Below are 21,294 nucleotides of genomic sequence, written 5' to 3' on the forward strand. Positions count from 1 at the left end.
TAATACCCATTTTACAGATAAGGAAACTGAAACATGAGGGGCAGAATCAACATGTAGACACAGGCTTTTCTGGCTCTAAAGGCTATGTTCTTGAGTTTAGTTCTGGATTGATAATGATTCTAGACGATAACCAGTGAATTTCTCATCATTTTGTAGTTTTAGTAGATCTAGATTAATGCAGTTAATCCAATGCCAGTTAAAAATATCTGAGATAGGACTTCCTTGGTGGTGCAGTGGTTAAGACTCCACGCTTCTACGGCAAGGGGCGCGGGTTCGATCCCTGGTCGGGGAACTAAGATCCCACATGCCGTGCAGCGTGGCCAAAAAAAAAAAAGATAAAATAAATAAATAAATTTTCTATTAAAAACTTAAAAAAAAATCTGAGATAGTTTCTCACAATGCAATACCCTGTTAGTCTTTTTATCTTCAAATTTAATGCCACTTGGATTCATTAAAAGAAGAATGCAGTCAGTGAAGTTATACGCATCACTTAAGAACCAAAGAAGAAGAATAATCTTTTTTTATTTTTGAGATTGTTCTTGCCCAATTTGAGATCTTCTCAATTAAGAGCTTTCCCCCTCAGTGCCATTATAGAGTTAAGATTTTATTTCAGGCTGCAGTAAATATTATGTAAAACCTTGCTCATATTGTGTGGCCTCATTCTTTTCTGTATTTCCTGGAGTGAAGTCTTTGAGCTCTACTCTTGCCATTTCTGTTTCTGTCTTTGCCTTGTCGGGGGAAGTGTTTTGAATTATTTGGTCACACATCATTATCTTTATGCTGCTGAAATATTTAGGCTAAAAATCTATATTGTTACTGATCTTTTGGAGGAATGGCAATCACTTAATTTTTATTATTGCAGTTCTCATTATTGCTCCACAAAAGCTTTGTATGGGATCGCTAGAGTGAGCCACGTTGTCTTAAAATCATGGAGAGAAAGTGGCATGAAAGAGAAAGTAAAAATGAGGATATTCGAAGGAACTCAATTACTGTGGAAGATTATAAAAAATAGGCATAGGAATGTATGCAGGGGAAGAAACATGCCATTTGGAAGGAATCAGTGGATTTCAGCAGTGCCTCTCAAGACTCTTCTTAATGCAGTTTTCCCTCGGACCCTTACATGACATATTGGGATAGTTGTCCAGGCCTCTGGTCTCTCCTTTTTCCAATTTCTTGCCCACTCCCTTCCAGCCCCACTCATTGTCATACTGAAATGCAGGCTGGAAAGACATGCTCTTCAGTTATGGAAGAGTGTTTCCTTATATCAGCCTCATCATATAATTTATTTCTATATTTTGCTTTATTTGCACAATAGAAAATTCTTACAGTCACCATGCAATCTTAAGACACAAAGCCTGAAAGAAAAGTGTCAATGAAATTCTTATTCCAAGTTTGACTTACTAACAGTATCAAACACCTGCTTGAACTCATCACAAACATGGGTCCTGTATGTGTGTTTTAATTATAGTTTTTAAGAGATAGGCCTAAAATCAGGAATCCAACCTGAAAATCAGGTGTTCCACCCAAAGCAGTAAGCATATGCCAATTTCTCATTAAGTCAGGAAAAATTATGCATTACATGTCAACCCCAGACCACACATCAGTTTCCTAAAATGCAACTAAGACACAGTAAAGATATTGTATATAGGTAACACATAATTATGTTCGGATGTAAAGTGTCTAATATTGCTTCAGAATCACAAAATACTATGATGCTAACACACAGTTGCTTTGTGTGCAGTAACATGGCTTCTGTTAGCTCCGCCAGCATCTAAGCTGTACATCCTCCTAGCTGACACTGAGTTTGTGGCTCAAAATATCTTCCTGTGATTCTGTACTCGAAATACAGCTCTGATCTTTTCCCTCACAATGTTTTGTTTAAAATCTTTTGCTTTGTATTGGGAGTATAGATATAAATTTTTCCTTTATAAGCATTTATTGAAAAATATTGTATTAAGAGAGATGTAGATTCTATGAAGTTTGATTTACAATATTATGCCAATCTCTGCTGTACAGCAAAGTGACTCAGTTTTACACATAAGTACATTCTTTTTTAAATATTCCTTTCCATTATGGTTTATCCCAAGAGAATGGATATAGTTCCCTGTGCTGTACAGTAGGACAAATGTTGTTTATCCATTTATTATTCTAAATGTAATAGTTTGCATCTACCAACCCCAAATTCTCAGTCCATCCCTCTCCCTCCCCCACCCCCTTGGCAACCGCAAGTCTGACCTCTATGTCTGTGACTCTGTTTCTGTTTTGTAGATAGGTTCATTCGTGTCATATTTTAGATTCCACATATAAGTGATATCATATGGTATTTGTCTTTCTGTTTCTGACTTACTTTACTTAGTATGATAATCTCTCGTTGCATCCATGTTGCTGCAAATGGCATTACTTTGTTATTTTTTGTGGCTGAGTAGTATTCCATTATATACATGTGCCACATCTTCTTTATCCATTCATCTGTCGATGGACATTTAGGTTGTTTCCAGGTTTTGGCTATTGTGAATAGTACTGCTATGAACATAGGGGTGCATGTGTCTTTTTGAATTATTTCAATAATTTTGTCCATACTTCCCTTTGTTCTTATTCATCAAAATTGATTTGGGCTATTCTAGGTCCTTTGAATTTCCATATGAATCTTAGAGCCAACTTGTAAATTTCTATTTAAAAAAAAAAAGCCAACTAGAATTTTTATTGAGATTATACTGAATCTATAGTTTAATTTAGGAGCACTAGACATCTTAACAATACTGAGTCTTCCAAATTATGAACGTGATATCTCTCCATTTAATTACTTATCTGCAGTGTTGCATAACTTTTGGTGTAGAACCTTTCCATTTTCAGTTAAGTGAATTCTTATGTATTTTATATTTTCCAGTTCTCTTATTGCTAATACATATATAGAAATACAATTGATTTTCATATATTTCTATATTGACCTTGTATCCTATAATCATGCTTAACTAACTTATTAGTTGTAGTAGTTTTTATTGATATCTTAGCATTTTCTAGAGGTAAACAATTGTGTCATCTGTGTATAGGGAGTTTTATTTCTTCCTTTTCAGTCTTTATGATCTTTTATTTTTCCTTCTTTCCTTCCTGCCTGCCTTCTTCCCTCCTCCTCCCCCACCCCCTCCTCCTCTTTTTCCTTTTTAAATCACGATTTGACATTGTTCTTTTGTCAATTACTTTTTCTGCACCTATTTAACTTATTTGTATATGTTTTAAAATGATATTTAAATATAACACAAAAGGACACTGACTTGTGGGATAGTCAAAACTCTTTACCATAATATTCAAAGTCTTTCAAAAGATATCTTTAACCTACCTTTCCAGCTTCTGCCACTACTTCATCATTCTATGATCCCACTACATTGAACCATTTAAATAAGTTCTCAGTACAGATGTGCATTTCTCTCATTCCATTCTTTTGCCATGTATTTTATTCAGTATACTTTGGCATTTTTAAGACCTAGCTCAACTGTTTTGGCATAAGTTTATGAAATTATTTTTGTTATTATCCTAAATAAAAATCGCCTGCCAATGAAGGGGACATGGGTTCGAGCCCTGGTCCAGAAAGATCCCACGTGCCGCGGAGCAACTAAGCCTGTGTGCCACAACTACTGAGCCTGCACTCTAGAACCTGCGAGCCACAACCATGGAGCCCACGTGCCGCAACTACTGAAGCCTGTGCACCTAGAGCCCATGCTCCGCAACAAGAGAAGCCACCACAATGAGGAGCCCACGTACTGCAACAAAGAGTAGCCCCTGCTCGCCACAGCTAGAGGAAGCCCACGCGCAGCAACAAAGACCCAACGCAGCCAAAAATAAATAAATAAATAAAATTTTAAAAAAGAAAAAAAAAACCTTTAGATCTGATATCTCTTCTTAATATAGAGGGTTTTTCTTTTAATGTTTTTTAACTTTAGGTAATTGGCTTGAAATTCAGTGGTAAAGATTACAGAATGGAAAAACAGATATTATTAGCTATTATTTGTTGAAAATGTACTTTCTTTTATGAGAGATGGCTTCTAATACTAGATATATTTTTAAGTAACTATCTTTCTTGTATAAGTCCCTTAATCTCTCTGATCATCACTTAACTAGAAGGAGAGTCAATAATGTCGAGAACCTTTCAAACTTAATGTTTTGTGATTCTGGGATCTAAATTTTTGCTTCTCAAATTTCAGCATATAATTTAGCCTAAGGTATTTCTTATCTCTATTCTGGGGAACATAAAAGCTGGAAATCCCTTCTCAAAAATTTTGCAAAATAAATCTCTTTAACTATATAAGTTGCTCTCAACCGAGGTTGTGTATCAGAATCACGGGACAGTTTCACCTAAATAACAACCCTTTACCCCAGCCTACTAGATGAGAATCTCTGATGTTGAAGGCCTAGGTGTGCTTTTTGTAAGTTACCTAATTGATATATGGTATAAATGTAATCAGGAGTCTAGATGTGAATTTTTGCTCTTCTTACAGAACATTGACAAAAATACCAGGAGCCTCTGTAACCTTACTGTAGAAAATATAACCATTTGCTCCTCAGTTCAGATTCCACACCAGTTGCATGAAATAAAATGGTGTACTCAGCGATGGAACTAGCAATTTCGACAACCAGTTCAAGTAGCATTGAATGTGTCCTTGAATCTGCAAAGGACAAAGGAGAGATCCCTACATGGTCCATAGTACTTCCTGCCCTTCATTTTGAGTCTCTGTCTCCATCCATTTATTCTAAATGCCAAGAGAAGCAGGACTGATCTAGACATAGGGGCTGTGGCTGGAAAAATGAGGGCAGGAGAGTAGGATGATTTCTCAGCTGAAGGCTCAAAATTTTGCACAATATTTAAATATAATTTAAAATTATTTTGACTAAATTTTATTGCCCATCCTTGTTTCTGGCTATGAGTCAAAAGTATTAGGTTAGCAAATATTAAAAAATAGAAAAAATTCTAATGGATTCCCTAACATACTGAGTTGTTATAAAGGTGTTGCTTCTTATTGTTGTTTTTCTCTTTTTTAACTTAGAGAAACTTAACTTTTTGACATGTTTTTAAAGTAACATGTAATCATAAAAAATTGTAATTGTACAGGTAAAAGTAATAATCTTCCCTCTTTTTCCTCTGTAGTACTACTCCTCCAGAAGAAACCACTGTCAGTTTACCATCCTTCCTACTGGTCTCATGCATGGTCATACACATTTGTGCAAATATAAATTTTATAGTTAATAACCACAAATAGAATCATATTGTACATACCTTTTTTAATGAATGATGTATCATTTTCCATATCACTACAAATAATACTGTAACATACTGGTGTATATGTCTTTGTGCAATTCCTGTGGCATAAATATATCAAATCATCTTTCTTTAGTGTTATACAAATTTTCCACTCCACTACCAGTATGTAAGAGAGTGTTTGCCACCCCCCAAATCTGGCAAAACATTGAATATAATCAGACCTTAGCCAACCTGCCAGGTGCAGTTTTTTTCATTGAAAACATTCTTCACACATATATCATACATATACACATAAGGAAGTGACTGAGAAGATAGTCCTATACTCTGGTGAGGCAGAGTTTTTAAAGTTGACACTTGAACTGGATTTTTCTAGGCCTTCACCACTGTACAGAGTTTGGAATGAGAATTGGTTGCTGGGAATTATTTTGGACAAGGAGGGAGGTGGTTGGGGATGGGATATGGGTGATTAAGATGAGTATTAAGTGAAATAGCAGGAGTCCCATGGCATCAAGTTGAATATACATTTCACTCATACCAAAGGCTGCATCCTTACTGGAAAGAGGCTTTGGGATCGGAAGACTTGAGTTTGGATTCTGGCTCTGCCACTACCTCACCTAGAACCCTTGCACTAGTTACTGAGCTTGTGAGTCTCAGTGTCCTCGTTAAAAAAGTACAGGAGCACCTATCTTGCCTACCTGTCACGCTGAGCAGTGTGGCAGTGCTGGACTCTTTATGAGGTATGCTTCAAAAGCGATAAAATGTGTATGATGGAATCCTGCCTCTACAGAACTGATTCGCTGATGACATTTGTGTTTAAAAAACAAAAAAACAAACAAAAAAAAGAGAAACTGTGGCTTGAAGGAGGAGAATTGGGGACTTTGATAAGGTCCTTTGATGACTGATTTTGTGGCTGTCTGTAGACGCAGCAAGAAAAATGTTTTGAAGTCAAGAGAAAAAAATTCTGGTAGCAGAGGGAATTGGAGTAGAGTGCTAACCAGATCATTTGTTTGAAAGAAGCAACTATTAATCTGGGCCTTACTAGTTTGGGGGAAGTCTTGACTCTTAGTATGTATCGATGTTCTTAGAAGAGGAATTCCAGGTCACTATTCACCTGAGATCCTATTTACTTACTTGAGTAACAATACCATTAATAGAGATAGGCTGTAATGCCTCAACCTCCTAGGAAAGCATGATTCCTCTGCAATATTAATGAGCTGTTCAGGGGTAGATTATACTTATGACTCCATTCACTTATTCCTTTCTATTCCCTGCATGTAATAGGAAACTATCCACAGACACCCTACTTCAGTTGGTCAAGTGAGCCAACCTATAGCAGTTGGGGCTATTTCCACAGAAACACTAAGAATCAGAGCAACACAAAAACATATTTCTCTGCTCACTTCCTTGGAGTTCATATTTTTCAATAGTGTCAGGGTTTAGAATTCAAAGGAATATCTTACTATTTTCCTAATATATCAAATTTGGAGAGATGTGAGCTGCATACTATTACTTTGCCTTCAGAAGTTATTTCAATTTAATTCGTTTTGTTTGAGAGAAAACAAATCTCTCACACTTAAGCCTTGTAAATTAATGTGTTCCTTTGGGAACATTGCATTTCACAAGAAATAAATGAAGTTGCAGAAGACCTTATTTCAACACTGTGTTTATTAAATTTAGTTCTTAAAACCTCTTTTGCCCAACTATTAAGTTATTAGAGGTTGAAGTATATTATTTTGTCTTTTGAGAAAAAAATTAATGTGAAAATTTATCCAGAAATACCTTTTGGTTATAGTGAAATTTTGTTTTCATGTGAGTTTCAGTCATCTTCCCTGTTCCATCTCTGCCTTGGTGCCTCTTTCTTCCCTTCAGTTCTCCCATGTGCAGAACTGAAGGCAGTGGTTTGGAAAGTGAGGATTGTTCTTCATGGGGGCTGGTGCCCAAGATTTTTGGAAAGGGAAAGTATTCTACAAAGTCTTCTTTGAACAGGATCTGGGTATCTTTATTCTGTTACTCTATACTCTGCCCCCCAAAGCTATACCTGTGGTTCCTAGGAAGAGACCCTGCAGTTCCCTACCTACGTATCTTTTTTTTTTAAATTTAATTTTATTTATTTTTTTATACAGCAGGTTCTTATTAGTTATCCATTTTATACGTATTAGTGTATACATGTCAATCCCAATCCCCCAATTCATCACACACACACACCCCCTGCCACTTTCCCCCCCTTGGTGTCCGAACGTTTGTTCTCTACATCTGTGTCTCAATTTCTGACCTGCAAACCGGTTCACCTGTACTATTTTTCTAGGTTCCACATACATGCCTTAATATACGATATTTGTTTTTCCCTTTCTGACTTACTTCACTCTGTATGACAGTCTCTAGATCCATCCACATCTCTACAAATGACTCAATTTCATTCCTTTTTATGGCTGAGTAATATTCCGTTATATATAGGTACCACATCTTCTTTTATCCATTCGTCTCTCGATGGGCATTTAGGTTGCTTCCATGACCTGGCTATTGTAAATAGTGCTGCAATGAACATTGGGGTGCATGTGTCTTCTTGAATTATGGTTTTCTCTGGGTATATGCCCAGTAGTGGGATGGCTGGGTCATATGGTAATTCTATTTTTAGTTTTTTTTTTTTTATTTATTTTCGGCTGTGATGGGTCTTCGTTTCTGTGTGAGGGCTTTCTCTAGTTGCGGCAAGCGGGGGCCACTCTTCATCACGGTGCGCGGGCCTCTCACTGTCGTGGCCTCTCCCGTTGCGGAGCACAGGCTCCAGACGCGCAGGCTCAGTAGTTGTGGCTCATGGGCTTAGTTGCTCCGCGGCATGTGGGATCTTCCCAGACCAGGGCTCGAACCCGTGTTCCCTGCATTGGCAGGCAGATTCTTAACCACTGCGCCACCAGGGAAGCCCTATTTTTAGTTTTTGAAGGAACCTCCATACTGTTCTCCATAGTGGCTGTATCAGTTTACATTCCCACCAACAGTGCAAGAGGGTTCCCTTTTCTCCACACCCTCTCCAGCATTTGTTGTTTGTAGATTTTCTGATGATGCCCATTCTAACTGGTGTGAGGTGATGCCTCATTGTAGTTTTGATTTGCATTTCTCTAATAATTAGTGACATTGAGCAGCTTTTCATGTGCTTCTTGCCCATCTGTATGTCTTCTTTGGAGAAATGTCTATTTAGGTCTTCTGCCCATTTTTGGATTGAGTTGTTTGTTTTTTGAATATTGAGCTGCATGAGCTCTTTATATATTTTGGAGATTAATCCTTTGTCCGTTGACTCGTTCGCAAATACTTTCTCCCATTCTGAGGGTTGTCTTTTCGTCTTGTTTATGGTTTCCTTTGCTGTGCAAAAGCTTTTAAGTTTCATTAGGTCCCATTTGTTTATTTTTGTTTTTATTTCCATTACTCTAGGAGGTGGATGAAAAAAGATCTTGCTGTGTGATTTATGTCAAAGACTGTTCTTCCTTTGTTTTCCGCTAAGAGTTTTATAGTGTCCGGTCTTACATTTAGGTCTCTAATCCATTTTGAGTTTATTTTTGTATATGGTGTTAGGGAGTGTTCTAATTTCATTCTTTTACATGTAGCTGTCCAGTTTTCCCAGCACCACTTATTGAAGAGACTGTCTTTTCTCCATTGTATATCCTTGCCTCCTTTGTCATGGATGAGTTGACCATAGGTGCGTGGGTTTATCTCTGGGCTTTCTATCTTGTTCCATTGGTCTATATTTCTGTTTTTGTGCCAGTACCATATTGTCTTGATTACTGTAGCTTTGTACTATAGTCTGAAGTCAGGGAGTCTGATTCCTCCAGCTCCGTTTTTTTCCCTCAAGACCGCTTTGGCTGTTCGGGGTCTTTTGTGTCTCCATACAGATTTTAAGATTTTTTGTTCTAGTTCTGTAAAAAATGCCATTGGTAATTTGATAGGGATTGCATTGAATCTGTAGATTGCTTTGGGTAGTATAGTCATTTTCACAATATTGTTTCTTCCAATCCAAGAACATGGTATATCTCTCCATCTGTTGGTATCATCCTTAATTTCTTTCATCAGTGTCTTATAGTTTTCTGCATACAGGTCTTTTGTCTCCCTAGGTAGGTTTATTCCTAGGTATTTTATTCTTTTTGTTGCAGTGGTAAATGGGAATGTTTCCTTAATTTCTCTTTCAGATTTTTCGTCATTAGTGTATAGGAATGCAAGAGATTTCTGTGCATTAATTTTGTATCCTGCAACTTTACCAAATTCATTGATTAGCTCTAGTAGTTTTCTGGTAGCATCTTTAGGATTCTCTATGTATAGTATCATATCATCTGCAAACATGACAGTTTTACTTCTTCTTTTCCAATTTGTATTCCTTTTATTTCTTTTTCTTCTCTGATTGCTGTGGCTAGGACTTCCAAAACTATGTTGAATAATAGTGGTGAGAGTGGACATCCTTGTCTCGTTCCTGATCTTAGAGGAAATGCTTTCAGTTTTTCACCATTGAGAATGATGTTTGCTGTGGGTTTGTCATATATGGCCTTTATTATGTTGAGGTAGGTTCCCTCTATGCCCACTTTCTGGAGAGTTTTTATCATAAATAGGTGTTGAATTTTGTCAAAAGCTTTTTTTGCATCTATTGAGATGATCATATGGTTTTACTTCTTCAGTTTGTTAATATGGTGTGTCACATTGATTGGTTTGCATATATCGAAAAATCCATGCATCCCTGGGGTAAATCCCACTTGATCATGGTGTATGATCCTTTTGATGTGTTGTTGGATTCTGTTTGCTAGTATTTTGTTGAGGATTTTTGCATCTATTTTTATCAGTGATATTGGTCTGTAATTTTCTTTTTTTGTAGTGTCTTTGTCTGGTTTTGGTATCATGGTGATCGTGGCCTCATAGAATGAGTTTGGGAGTGTTCCTTCCTCTGCAATTTTTTGGAAGAGTTTGAGAAGGATGGGTGTTAGCTGTTCTCTAAATGTTTGGTAGAATTCACCTGTGAAGCCATCTGGTCCTGGACTTTTCTTTGTTGGAAGATTTTTAATCACAGTTTCAATTTCATTACTTGTGATTGGTCTGTTCATATTTTCTATTTCTTCCTGGTTCAGTCTTGGAAGGTTATACCTTTCTAAGAATTTGTCCATTTCTTCCAGGTTGTCCATTTTATTGGCATAGAGTTGCTTGTCGTAGTCTCAGGATGCTTTATATTTCTGCGGTGTCTGTTGTAACTTCTTCTTTTTCATTTCTAACTTTATTGATTTGAGTCCTCTCCCTCTTTTTCCTGATGAGTCTGGCTAATGGTTTATCAATTTTGTTTATCTTCTCAAAGAACCAGCTTTTAGTTTTATTGATCTTTACTATTGTTTTCTTTGTTTCTATTTCATTTATTTCTGCTCTGATCTTTATGATTTCTTTCCTGCTGCTAACTTAGGGTTTTGTTTGTTCTTCTTTCTCTAGTTCCTTTAGGTGTAAGGTTGGATTGTTTATTTGAGATTTTTCTTGTTTCTTGAGGTAGGCTTGTATAGCTATAAACTTCCCTCTTAGAACTGCTTTTGCTGCATCCCATAGGTTTTGGATCACTGTGTTTCATTGTCATTTGCCTCTAGGTAATTTTTGATTTCCTCTTTGATTTCTTCCATGATCTCTTGGTTATTTCGTAACGTATTTTTTAGCCTCCATGTGTTTGTGTTTTTTACTTTTTTTCCCCTGTAGTTGATTTCTAATCTCATAGTGTTGTGGTCAGAAAAGATGCTTGATATGATTTCAGTTTTCTTAAATTTAGTGAGGCTTGATTTGTGACACAAGATTTGATCTATCCTGGAGAATGTTCCATGCGCACTTGAGAAGAAATTGTAATCTGCTGTTTTTGGATGGAGTGTCCTATAAATATCAATTAAATCTATCTGGTCTATTGTGTCATTTAAAGCTTCTGTTTCCTTAGTAATTTTCTGTTTGGATGATCTGTCCATTGGTGTAAGTGAGGTGTTAAAGTCCCCCACTATCATTGTGTTACTGTCGATTTCCTCTTTTAGAGCTGTTAGCAGTTGCTTATGTATTGAGGTGCTCCTATGTTGGGTGCATTTATATTTATAATTGTTATATCTTCTTTTTGGATTGATCCCTTGATCATTATGTAGTGTCCTTCCTTGTCTCTTGTAACATTGTTTATTTTAAAGTCTATTTTTTAAAATTAATTAATTTATTTATTTATTTATTTTTGGCTGTGTTGGGTCTTCGTTTCTGTGCAAGGGCTTTCTCTAGTTGCAGCAAGCAGGAGCCACTCTTCATCGCGGTGTGCGGGCCTCTCACTATCGTGGCCTCTGTTGTTGCAGAGCACAGGCTCCAGACACGCAGGCTCAGTAGTTGTGGCTCACGGGCCTAGTTGCTCCGTGGCATGTGGGATCTTCCCAGCCCAGGGCTCGAACCCATGTCTCCCGCATTAGCAGGCAGATTCTCAACCACTGCGCCACCAGGGAAGCCCCCAGCTTTCTTTTGATTTCCATTTGCATGGAATATCTTTTTCCATCCCCTCACTTTCAGTCTGTATGTGTCCCTAGGTCTGAAGTGGTTCTCTTGTAGACAGCATATATATGGGTCTTGTTTTTGTATCCATTCAGTGAGCCTGTGTCTTTTGGTTGGAGCATTTAATCTATTCACATTTAAGGTAATTATCAATATGTATGTTTCTGTTACCATTTTCTTAATTGTTTTGGGTTTGTTCTTGTAGGTCCTTTTCTTCTGTTGTGTTTCCCACTTAGAGAAGTTCCTTTAACATTTGTTGTAGAGCTGGTTTGGTGGTGCTGAATTCTTTTAGCTTTTGCTTGTCTGTACAGCTTTTGATTTCTTCATCGAATCTGAATGAGATCCTTGCCGAGTTGAGTAATCTTGGTTGTAGGTTCTTCCCTTTCATCACTTTAAATATGTCATGCCACTCCCTTCTGGCTTGTAGAGTTTCTGCTGAGAAATCAGCTGTTAACCTTATGGGAGTTCCCTTGTAAATTATTTGTCATTTTTCCCTTGCTGCTTTCAATAATTTTTCTTTGTCTTTAATTTTTGCCAATTTGATTACTATGTGTCTTGGCATGTTTCTCCTTGGGTTTATCCTGTATGGGACTCTCTGCACTTCCTGGACTTGGGTGGCTATTTCCTTTCCCATATTAGGGACATTTTCAACTATAATCTCTTCCAGTATTTTCTCTGGTCCTTTCTCTCTCTCTTTTCCTTCTGGGACCACTCTAATGCAAATGTTGTTGCATTTAATGTTGTCCCAGAGGTTTCTTAGGCTGTCTTCATTTCTTTTCATTCTTTTTTCTTTATTCTGTTCCGCAGCAGTGAATTCCACCCTTCTGTCTTCCAGGTCATTTATCCGTCCTTCTGCCTCAGTTATTCTGCTATTGATTCCTTCTAGTGTAGTTTTCATTTCAGTTATTGTATTGTTCATCTCTGTTTGTTTGTTCTTTAATTCTTCTAGGTCTTTGTTAAACATTTCTTGCATCTTCTCGATCTTTGTCTCCATTCTTTTTCCGAGGTCCTGGATCATCTTGACTATCGTTTTTCTGAATTCTTTTTCTGGAAGGTTGCCTATCTCCACTTCATTTCATTGTTTTTCTAGGGTTTTATATTGTTCCTTCATCTGGTATATAGCCCTCTGCCTTTTCATCTTGTCTATCCTTCTGTGAATGTGGTTTTTGTTCCATGGGCTGCAGGATTGTAGTTCCTCTTGCTTCTGCTGTCTGACCTCTGGTGGATGAGGCTATCTAAGAGTCTTGTGCAAGTTTCTTGATGGGAGGGACTGGTGGTGGGTAGATCTGGCTGTTGCTCTGTACATATCTTTTCATATATGAAAATAGCTTTTCCCCAGTCCTGGTGCCCTTCCTGCCACTCAGTTAACTCTGTGCCTGCTAAGCTCTTTCTACTCCTCAATACCCACCCACCCATCTCCAAGAAGAGATGATCACCTCTTGCTTTATGCCTACATCCATCATACAGCAATGCAGTTATTTGTTTCCAAGACTGTGTCACTTATTAGAGTTCCAGGTGCTTGAGTGCAGGAACCAAATCTGACTAAATAAAAGTAATACCAGTAAAGTGACTTTCAGAGAATGGGTATCTGGAACATAGTTGGTGCTCAGTACATGGCAGCTGTGGTGATGATGGTAATGAAAATTCCTGTTTCCTCATCAGTTGCACAATGACTGCTGAATAAGTGAATAAATTGATAGATATAACACATAGCTATTATACTTTTATTGGAATATTTCTTGGTCTGGGGATTCTATTTTGTGAGGCCCTGTTAAGTGGATTTAAAATTGCATAGGATTAAAAATAAGTTACTTACCCTATGGCTTTCCCCCTCCATCCCCATATCCTTAATAATGGTTTTCAGTTATTAATAGGACAGGCTTTTGGACTTAAACAGATTTGGTTATAAATACTGGCTCTAAATATATTGGTCAAATTCCTTAAACTCATTAATCCCCAATTTCTCCATCTGTATAATGAGGTAATAAAGCATTCCTCCACTGATTTGTGTGAAATAATGTATTTAAGACATATGTGTATGTTTGTGTGTAGTGTATATGCCTTGTATGTTGTGAGCATTTATAAATGGTATTGTTGCAAAGTAGTTATAAAACATCAATATAAAAAAAAACAAACTGGAAATCACCTTAAATCCCACCAAAGATACCATCATTGTTGATATTTAGTAGAGATGCTCATAGAGCTTTCTTTAGACTCTGACAGAAACTTTTACCTAAATGAAAACAACGTGATAAATAGATTACATGGTATTTTGTCACTTACTTTTTCCACTCAATAATGATATCTTTTTACAGCAATGGATTTAGATCTATATCATCCTCCTTCACCTTTTAATGGCACAGTTTTCCATTTATCGATGTATGATGACAAATATAATAAACCTTTTGTTGATGAATGTATAGTTTTTTCTATTTTTTTCCGTTATAAGTTATAGCCATGATAGGCATTTTGACACCTTGATTTTTAATCTTTTTAGGATAAATTCTTAGAAATGGAATTGTAAGAAGTGGAATTGTAATTAAGTTTTTTTTTTTTGGTTGCATTGTGTCTTTGTTGCTGCTCGTGGGCTTTCTCTAGTTGCCGTGAGTGGGGGCTACTCTTCGTTGAGGTGCACGGGCTTCTCATTGTGGTGGCTTCTCTTGTTGCGGAGCACGGGCTCTAGGCACGTGGGCTCAGTAGTTGTGGGTCGCGGGCTCTAGAGTGCAGGGTCAGTAGTTGTGGCGCATGGGCTTAGTTGCTCCGTGGCATGTGGGATCTTCCCGGACCAGGGCTCGAACCCGTGTCCCCTGCATTTGCAGGAGGATTCTTAACCACTGCACCACCAGGGAAGTCCTTGGAATTGTTAGATTAAAAATTAAACTGTAAGAAGATCCATCAAGTTATAAACACTTATGATTTGTTTGTTTTTCTCTACATGTGTGTTATAGTCAGTGAGAGAGTTCATTTTAGAAAAAAGTTAACCTGTAGATTCTAATGTCTTGAAATGTAAAGTTTAGAATATATTTAAAAGTGAATTAGGGAGGACTCTCAGATTTCATCCACAATTTCAGTTACCTGAATTCTAACTCAATTTTTTAATAATAATTTATTACTGTTCATAATAAATCATCCTATTTAATAAAAGCATGGGCAAATGGTGTGTTTTTGAGCATAATATATTTTAACATGATATTCAAACCTCAGGCAAATCTGTTGCTTGAACTAAATTTTAATTTTTGTATAATTAGTATTTCTAATCCAAGCTTAAGTTAATTAACTTTTACTTCCAATTTGGTACATTTTTGGGTAGATTTAATTGAGCTGCTCACCAGCATAAATTTATATTCATGTTCAGTTGAACTACGGAAAATTAAGAGTAGTTGAAAAGCTACCTCTTCATGATATTTTTGAATAATTAATTTTATTGAAACAAATCTCATTAAGGACTTCTAAAGTAAAAGTTTATATACTATAACAAAAGGATTTATATCAGTTTACTTTTGCTGAATCGTTGCTGGATTAACCTAATTCTACTTCTTCTACAAATGATAAAATATTGCAGTTAAGTATTCCATCTCTGCTACCTGAATATAGAGGGTTTACCTCAAATCAGTGTTTTTTGTTTTTTGTTCCCCCCCCCCCGCCCTGAGTAGCAGAAACCAACCCTTGAGGGGAAATATGGACCAAAATGAAAACCCATTATAATATGACGTAAGTTTTCCAAATACAGATGTTTCTTATTTGGAGCTATTGTCTTCAGTATCTAGAACTGCTGTAAGTTGCTCCTGAATGACATTTCATTCAGTTGGAAATTCAGAACTTAGGAAAACATGAGCTAACTTACCCATGATAAAATATTAGTGTCATTTGGGACCAGGGATCATAGAGCTGAGATGGAAGTTACTGACCTTGTGGAAGATCTCAGAAAGGCCTTTTTTTGTCAGTAATCAGAAGAGGAAGCCAAACACAGATAAGAAAACCAGAATTGTAGATCAAGAGTATAAAAATCTCCTTCATACAGAAAGTATATAAAGCTCCTTTAAACCCCCAAAAAAGAGAGAATCTTGATGGTCCCAGTCTGTGTTGTATGTCCTCCAGCTTCAGCCTGGAGTGGCACGACAAACAATACTAACTTGGCTGTCAACCATCATGGATGGCATTTGGGATGGGAAGGTTGGAAGGACCATCCCTGGTAAAGGAAGTGGTTGTGTGCTAGCAACAATCCCCAAAGTCTCTACTACATCCTTTCTCATTTAGTAATATGGAAATCAAGATGGAGTATCATAAAATACACTTCCCATAGTCATGGCTGGGTGAACGTGGGAAAAGATATTATTTATCACCCAAACTGTGTTACTTTTGAGAGGGAGCACTATAAATAATGGGAACAACATGCGTAAACTGGACTGTCCCAGACTTAGAATATATAGTTACCCTTTAATGGAAGAATATACGGTTACCCTTTAATGGAAGAATATATGGTTACCCTTTAATGGAAGAGTTGTACATCTCAGATTTTAAGATAATAAATAGACTATTTGGGGGGAGTTGGAATAACAAGTCAGGACGAAGGATAGTTCTTCCTGCAATTATTAGATAGTATCAAAGATAAGGATATATCTAAATAATTTATTATTTTTTCTGTATATCATTGAGTTGTCTTTGGAAGGAGAAACTTTGGGCAAGCACTTAGTTTCTCTACTTCTCAGTTTACTGGAAGTAAATGGAAAATAATAATGTGTTTTCCAATCTCTAGATGATCTGAATGATCACGTATTCTGAAAGGATGAAATATTTTAACTGTTTTCCTTTGGCTTGGGTCAGAAAAAAACTTAAAGGTTAGTCAATCTTTGTCTATTTGTATAATGAAAAAAAAGTGAAATAAGTATATATTATTGTTCAGGGTGTAGCTTGTTTGCTCAAAAGGAAAGGTGCAGTCTTACAGAACTGCATACTGCATTAAGGATTTCAAAAGCCTAACAGAGCTATCGGGTCTTGCCTCTATGCGTTGTGGTGAAATGCTTGATTCTGATTTGTGTATCTCAGAATTCCAGGACCTAAGATGGTAGGTGTCCAGCTCAGAGTTTATTTAATAGACACCTTTACAAAGATGACTTTAGAAATCAGCTGATTTTTATGTGCACCATACGGATGATAATACCTCTAGGTGTGCCTTAGGAAAACAGGGTTTTCAACTAATAGGTAAATCACCTTGGGCAAATTACTTAAGGTCTTGGAGGACCAGTTTCATAATCTGGTGAAAATACATAACACCTAGTTATTCTTAGATTTAACTGACATCCTGTGCATCAAGAGCTTTGCAGAGTGTTTGGCCCGGAGAAAGCACTCAGTGGCTGGTAGTTATTATTAATTAGAGTTAACCTGAAAAACTTCCAGGAGGTACAAAATGCTTTCTTTCTGTCTATGCTATACTTAGAAGACGTCCTCCATCTGTTGTTTAAACAATAGTGCCCTCAGAAAACAGCACCTTCTCAGAAATAGGAAAAGTGACAGTCTGAAGTTAATTTGCATAAAATGCATCATATTCTTTCTAATTACTTACTGAATTTTCTCTGGAATGGGTTTCCTTAGAGATGAGGAAATATAAAAAACCTGCTTATGTCATTGGAAGCTATATACCTTTCATTTAAATAGCGAAATTGTTTTGTATACAATAAGATCTAAGAAAACACAAAAGAGATCTTCCTCTCCTGAAACTCAGAGGGCTGCTAATGTGTCATTTCTGAAGCCAGAAAAGAGACTTTGTCATGGAATATTTTTATCCGGAGATCTGCATTTTTTCTTTTAGATTTAATCCAGTAAAATAAGGTTTCACTCTATCCTGAGTTTCCTGTTCTGTTCCCAGTTTTCCACTGAGTAGCAGAGTCTCTAGAGGCCCCTGATCATTGGCAGGGAGCAGCTGCCTTAGTAGTAAATGCCACAGTTGTTGGCACTGGAAAAAACATTGCCAGCAAGCAAGCTGCCTCGCCTTTCTACTGCCAGGGCCTCTGAATATTCAGAAACAGCACCAGGAAAGACATATAACTTTAGATTTACTCTTAGGTAAATTGAAATTAATGACTTGCTTTCTTTATTTGGGCTATGATTTTTTCCTCTTAGAATAATACTGCCATGGATTCTATTCTATCAAATTGGAGGATCACAGCTAAAAGACAGGCATATCCATAAACATGAAACAGCTCAATTTTCTATATGCTCAAGCTTTTGGTAATCAAAAAAACTTTTTTTTTTTTTTTGAACTTCAATCACTTTGAAGGCTGGAGCCCACCTCAGAGAAAGCATACTAGCAGTTGATTAATGGAAGTGGTACTTCCATTCAGGGCTCTGTGATTCAGTGTGTCCTCACTGAGCACCACTGTATGCAAGCTGTGTATGAAAGCTGGGGAATACCAAGAAGAGGACACCAGTTCCTGCCCTCAAGGAGTTTAGCTCTGTTCAATAAATGTTATATGCCTGCATGGATGCTTTCCACCTGACAAGGGTTGACTTTACCATGTGGGTGAGATGCAAATGGGATAAGAGAAATTTTTTTAAACCTAGTGCCATAGAATTCAAAGACAAGAAGGTTTGATAGGTCGTGGTTTAGGAAAGACTTTCTTTCAGCAGAGGCCAGGCATAGTGGGGAAGATATTCGCAAATAATTACCTGAGTGCCAGGCATTGGATCAAGCATAGTCCATGCATCATCTCATTTTAAAATTGTGATTTAAACTTTCTTATTTGCAGTTCATTATCCATTAAAGAGATTGAAAACTATGGTTAGCAAAAAAGGTGATCATGCTAGACATACTATGTTGTAGCCAGGCTTTGTCACTTAATACATTTTTGATATTTCTTATGTTGTTAAGTATGCTTTTTCACATCACTCTTAATGACTACATGACTTTAACTATTTCCCTTATAACTAAGTTAGGTAAGAAGGTATAAATATAAGAAAAGTAAAACCATAAAGGTATTAGGAGAAAATATGTTATCTGGAGGGTGGGTGCTTAAAAAAAGATTTATTTTTTTAGAGCAGGAAAATTGAGAGGAAGGTAAAGAGATTTCCTATGGACCCGCCTATCCCCAAACATGCACAGCCTCCCTCATTACCAACATCCCCTTCCAGAGTGGTGCATTCGTTACAACTGATGAACCTATATTGACTCATCGTAATCACTCAAAGTCCGTAAGTTTACATTAGCACTCACTCTGGGTCTTGCAAATTCTGTAGGTTTGGACAAATGTATAATGGCATGTATCCATCATCATAGTACCATACGGAGGGTGGGCACATTTTTAAATACATCATGTTAAAAAGGCAGAAACCTTAACAGAAAAGATGAGTAGTTTTAACGCATAAAAATTAAAAATCCTTTGGGTATCAAGATTACTGTAAATAAAATTTAAAGACATTATTTAATTCTCACAATAGTTTTATGAAATAGGTGCTTAGATTCCTTTTAAAGAAGAAGAAACTGAGACGCAGAGAAATGACAGTGTGGCGATCAGTGGATTTCTGGGAGATTGATTATCTTGGTGAAGAACAAAAGCTGATGAAATGAGAGGCATAGTGAAACGGTGGTTCAAGTTTAGTCTTTGCAATAGCCTTTGATATGAGTACCAGCTTTATCACTTTGAGGTGATGGATGAGCTTCATTTTAGACAGTTAAAAATATTATATTTTCATTCCATCCTTTGAAGTGTTTATTTCCAAATACTTTCTCATTATAGCTGTTATGACAAAAATGATACCTTTTCCGGATGTCTTCAAATGCAAAAGTTCAGAGACATCAAGGACAGACAAATTAGATGCTAATTGCAGAAAGCATAATTCCTTTTTACTATCCCTTATATAGTGTACTATACTATCCCTTAAATAATAGAAATTATCAAGGCCTCAGTTAAATAGGGACAGTATGACATAGATCATTAACTACTTATTGAAGAGACAAGAGGGAAAAAGCCAAAACTGTGTGAGCTATTATCAAATGGCTGAAATAAAATAAAAGATGGATTATGGCTATCATCATAGTTTAGCAGTGGGAAAATCTGGAGTGAAGAAATTTAGAATATAAATGTTTTTAGATCGTATTTAGGTGAATTCAATCAAGTTAAAAATCCCACCACATCTTGGATTAGAGTGGATGCCTCATTGATTGGATACAGTAAAATGTTTCAGTGCAATTGCTCTAATATTTGACTTAAAATGGGGATGTAATATTTACGTCCTCTGGAGTAACAAAATTTATGCTATGTAATAACCTTGACACGTTTACAGCGTCATATTTAATGGACACTCCAGAGCTCTGATGAATACCACAGTTTGGTCTGTTTTCTGCATTTTTTTAGGAGTCTGGAAAAGCTGTAGGAAATGAAATATCTATCATAAGGTTTTTGCATCTAGCTCAACTGCTGCTGTCAAGTTTAGCAAAAGGGTCAAAAACTGTATGTTCTTTATTAACTGCATTCAAATTAGAATTTAAGAGATTTTAGCAGCTGCTTGAATTAGTGTTTGAATCTATACTGTGAAGAATGTTAAGATTTTTAGCATTAAAGAGTCCTACATCCACCTACTTAAAAATGAATGAACTTCATTTTTTAATTCCAAGTACATACACATATACTTGTATACATGTATATATACATATATATTTTCATACAAAATGTATATATATTACAATTTTACAAGTGCATTTGATTTTTTCCCCCACAGATAAACAATCAGATCCTGTATGGAAGAAGTCACCAAAATGCATCTGCCATTATTAAGACTGCCCCGTCAAAGGTCAAGCTTGTTTTCATCAGGTAGGACAGATACATCTGGTTTTCTAAAACTTAAGATCTCCTCTTGAGATGTTATAATTTGTGTAAGGCTATTTCATCTTTGGTTTGTTTAACAAAATCACTGTATTCTAAAAATATATTTCCCTTTTGTGACTGTCACTTCAAGAAAAGTATAGATTGTTTCAATTGTGAGGCGTTCTTGTTATTTACGTTTCACATGATAGAACTGGTAATTGAGGCTTGTATTTTTATTTCCATTAAAAAAAATTCTTTCCTTCCTGATTATCCTCTTTATAAATATAATAGAATATTCTAGCTTCTCATCCTACTGTCACCATCTTTTGGTACATTTGCTGACTCATTAATGCCTTCATCAAAGAATACGCAGGAAAAAAAGAACCCAGGAAAATTTTAGGAGCTTCGTATTAAGAGTGCTGGTAAGAAATGCAGAGGGGAGGAGATGTGAGCTCTGCCGTCTGGAGTCATGTGGTCGGTCCGTTTGGGGCTCCACATTTGCCCACATCTCATCTGCTAGCTGACTGAGCCCTTTTGGCATAAATGAGTCAGAATTGGGACTCCTCATTGGTGGTGGCCATCATCAGCAGTGGAAGGAAGCTTGATTCCCTGTTATTGGACTGAAATGACAGATAAGTCTGAGTTATTCTTAGGGGATGTAACTAACCCTGTATGTTAACAGTCACGCTGTTTCTTTTTGCTTTGGGCCTCAGTTATTATCTGTAA

General features: G+C 36.7%; 1 protein-coding gene across 8 annotated transcripts in view; it reads left to right on the forward strand.

Moving 5' to 3' along the window:
* The window catches only part of PATJ (PATJ crumbs cell polarity complex component), a 353,196-nt gene that overhangs the window by 217,156 nt on the left and 114,746 nt on the right, over positions 1 to 21,294 (forward strand). For all 8 annotated transcript variants that reach the window (XM_068540002.1, XM_068540005.1, XM_068540003.1 and 5 more), the window contains exon 29: positions 20,483 to 20,574. In XM_068540002.1, coding sequence (XP_068396103.1) covers positions 20,483 to 20,574 — 92 coding nt within the window. The remainder of the gene's footprint in view (positions 1 to 20,482; positions 20,575 to 21,294) is intronic.

The sequence above is a fragment of the Eschrichtius robustus genome, chromosome 3, assembly GCF_028021215.1.
Source record: "Eschrichtius robustus isolate mEscRob2 chromosome 3, mEscRob2.pri, whole genome shotgun sequence".
Lineage (NCBI taxonomy): Eukaryota > Metazoa > Chordata > Mammalia > Artiodactyla > Eschrichtiidae > Eschrichtius > Eschrichtius robustus.